The sequence below is a fragment of the Cyprinus carpio genome, chromosome B21 (assembly GCF_018340385.1).
Source record: "Cyprinus carpio isolate SPL01 chromosome B21, ASM1834038v1, whole genome shotgun sequence".
Taxonomy (NCBI): Eukaryota; Metazoa; Chordata; class Actinopteri; order Cypriniformes; family Cyprinidae; genus Cyprinus; species Cyprinus carpio.
This window is the reverse complement of record NC_056617.1, coordinates 2,038,854-2,041,353: the sequence shown is the minus strand read 5'-3', so window position 1 is coordinate 2,041,353 and position 2,500 is coordinate 2,038,854. Positions and strand designations below refer to the sequence as shown.

Genomic DNA, 2,500 nt, shown 5'->3' with positions numbered 1-2,500 from the left:
ACTAGTACTTTTTTTGTAAAGCATTTAGTATTTTATGGGGTTTATTTGCGTGACAAAAGATGCAGTGCATTACTAAAGCACAAGAACAAAGAATAGAAATAATACATAAAATAATAATAAATATAGAAAAAAAACTATTTAAATTACTATTAAACCACTACTATAATCATTTCTAAAAAAAAAGTTACAAAATTAAACATTTCAAATTTAAAAAAGAAATGAAATGCATATGATCTTCAGGTATGTTAGTTTGTATCAGAGATTTGATCATGGTTCATCTAATCATAATGTACTGAGTTGCTGTGTTTGATCAGTAAGTTTCAGTCTGACTCGTGTGTGTGTGTGTGTCAGGTGTCGTATAAGCTGAGTGATAAGGAGCAGACGCTGGAGGAGGAGATCCAGCTGCGGGAGCGCATACAGCTGCAGTGTAAACAGGCTGAGAGGACGGTGGAGGATCTGCGCGCTGGAGCTAAGACGCTGGGACAGTCCAGAGATGAGCTCTCCAAACAGCTCAAGCTGGCTCAGGTACGGCGCTGACGTCACACACACCGGCTCCGGTGCGTCTGAGAACACCACTAACATCAGCCTGTGTGTGTTCAGGAGAAGATCATCGATCTGGAGGCAGATCTGGAGGAGCTGCAGGAGAACGAGCAGCGATGGGCGTCCAAACACAAGAGAGCTCTGGATCAGGTCAGAAACCACCAGAAACCGCTTTAGACCGCTGCAACACGGTTCATGTTCAGTCTGAGCCTCACAGAAAAAACCTGGACAAAATCACAGAATCCAGACAGAAAATATTACTTCTCAAAGTATAATATAATAATAATTAATAAAATACAATAATAATAATAATATAGTAATTATAAAAAATGTACAAAATAAATTATAATAATAAAATAATATTAATAAAAATTATAATAAATGTTCCATGTTTTTATGTTAACAGTAAACCTCTATTGTTCCAAAAATAACAAAAAATTACATTTTCATTTTATCACATTTTAAAAGATTGATTAAATCCTTTGTTTCATGTCTTTATTTCACTACTTCCATTTTTGATAAATATTTATTATATATAATATAATTTTTTTTTTTTACTATTATTGTAAAAATTTTAATAAATTATTAAACTGTTAGAGTTTTATTTGTTGAATTGGTTTGGCTTTTTTTGCAGTTTTTTTATTATTAAAATTGAATAAACCGTTAAACCAAATTCTACAAAAATCAAAAAAGAAATCAGAATTTTGGAAACATAAAACTGATTTTTTATTTATAGGGATATAAATTTATTTTTTTTTTAATTTTATATATTTTGTATGTTTTTTGTTTTTAATTTTTTTTATTTTTTTTTGTGTGTTTTTTTGAATTTTTTTTAGAATCAAAACAGAAAACAATCAAAACAGAATCGAAGAAAAATCAACTGGATAAAAAGTAATATTAAAACAATTTGGGAAAAAATAAATTAGCTTCACTAAGACACTAGTATAGTGTTTATAAATATATATGAAATTTAAATTTTATTTTTAGTTTTTATTTTAATGTTAAAGTTTGAGTAATATTATTGAGCATTTTTGTTATTTTTATTAGAGTAGTTTTAGTTATTTTGAGTACATCAAGTTAAACTAAATGAAAATGAGAATTAAAATAAATGTAATCTTAATTCATTTGACATGTATTTTATTTCCCATCGTGAGGAAGTGCTGTCTTCTGGTTGTAGCTGATGTGTGTGTGTGTGTTTCTCTGTCTCAGTCGGAGCAGATGCAGATGAAGCTCATCCAGGAGAAAGATCTCAACGATCAGCTGGAGTGTGAGAAGGCCATCCTGGAGAGACAGGTGTGTGTGTGTGTGTTGTGTGTGTGTGTGTGTGTGTGTGTGTGTGTGTGTGTGTGTGTGTGTGTGTGTGAATAATATATGAATAGAGTCATTGAAATAGTTACACTGATTATTAGATTTTAGACAGTGTAACTTGTAATCTGTAACCCATCACTTTCCCAACACTGAGTTGGTTACTGGTGAGTATATCTGCTGTAACAATGCTGATGCTGTGTTCAGCTGCGGGATCTGCGCAGAGAGATGGAGGAGCTGCAGAATAACAGAGTGGAGGTGGACTCAATCACCAGAGCCGAGATTAAAGCCAAAGAACTGGAGAACACGCTGCGCGCCGAGGAGAGGTCAGACACAGAGTAATATCTATAATACTGCATCTAATAACAGTTTGCAGTAAGTCTGAAGGATGGGTTGGCTGTGATTCTCCTCAGGAGTAAAGTGGTGATGAGCAACACCATCAGCAAACTGGAGAAGAAGATCCACGAGCTGACGGAGCAGATGGAGGAGGAGCACAAGATCTCCACCGAACAGAGAGAGCTGGTATGATGAAGATTACACGTCCACACCAGCAGAGGGCGACACAACATCACCTCACACACTCAGAGAACAACTGGAAAACAATGCATTTGAGAATTCAACAACAAAAAAAACTTTCACTCACATATAATTACTG

At 34.1% G+C, this 2,500-nt stretch overlaps 1 protein-coding gene across 1 annotated transcript in view; it reads left to right on the top strand.

Moving 5' to 3' along the window:
* The window catches only part of LOC122141213 (cingulin), a 6,975-nt gene that overhangs the window by 935 nt on the left and 3,540 nt on the right, over nt 1-2,500 (top strand). The window contains exons 2-6 of the mRNA XM_042747825.1: nt 352-525; nt 601-690; nt 1,750-1,833; nt 2,053-2,171; nt 2,259-2,367. Of these exons, the coding sequence (XP_042603759.1) occupies nt 352-525; nt 601-690; nt 1,750-1,833; nt 2,053-2,171; nt 2,259-2,367 (576 nt within the window). The remainder of the gene's footprint in view (nt 1-351; nt 526-600; nt 691-1,749; nt 1,834-2,052; nt 2,172-2,258; nt 2,368-2,500) is intronic.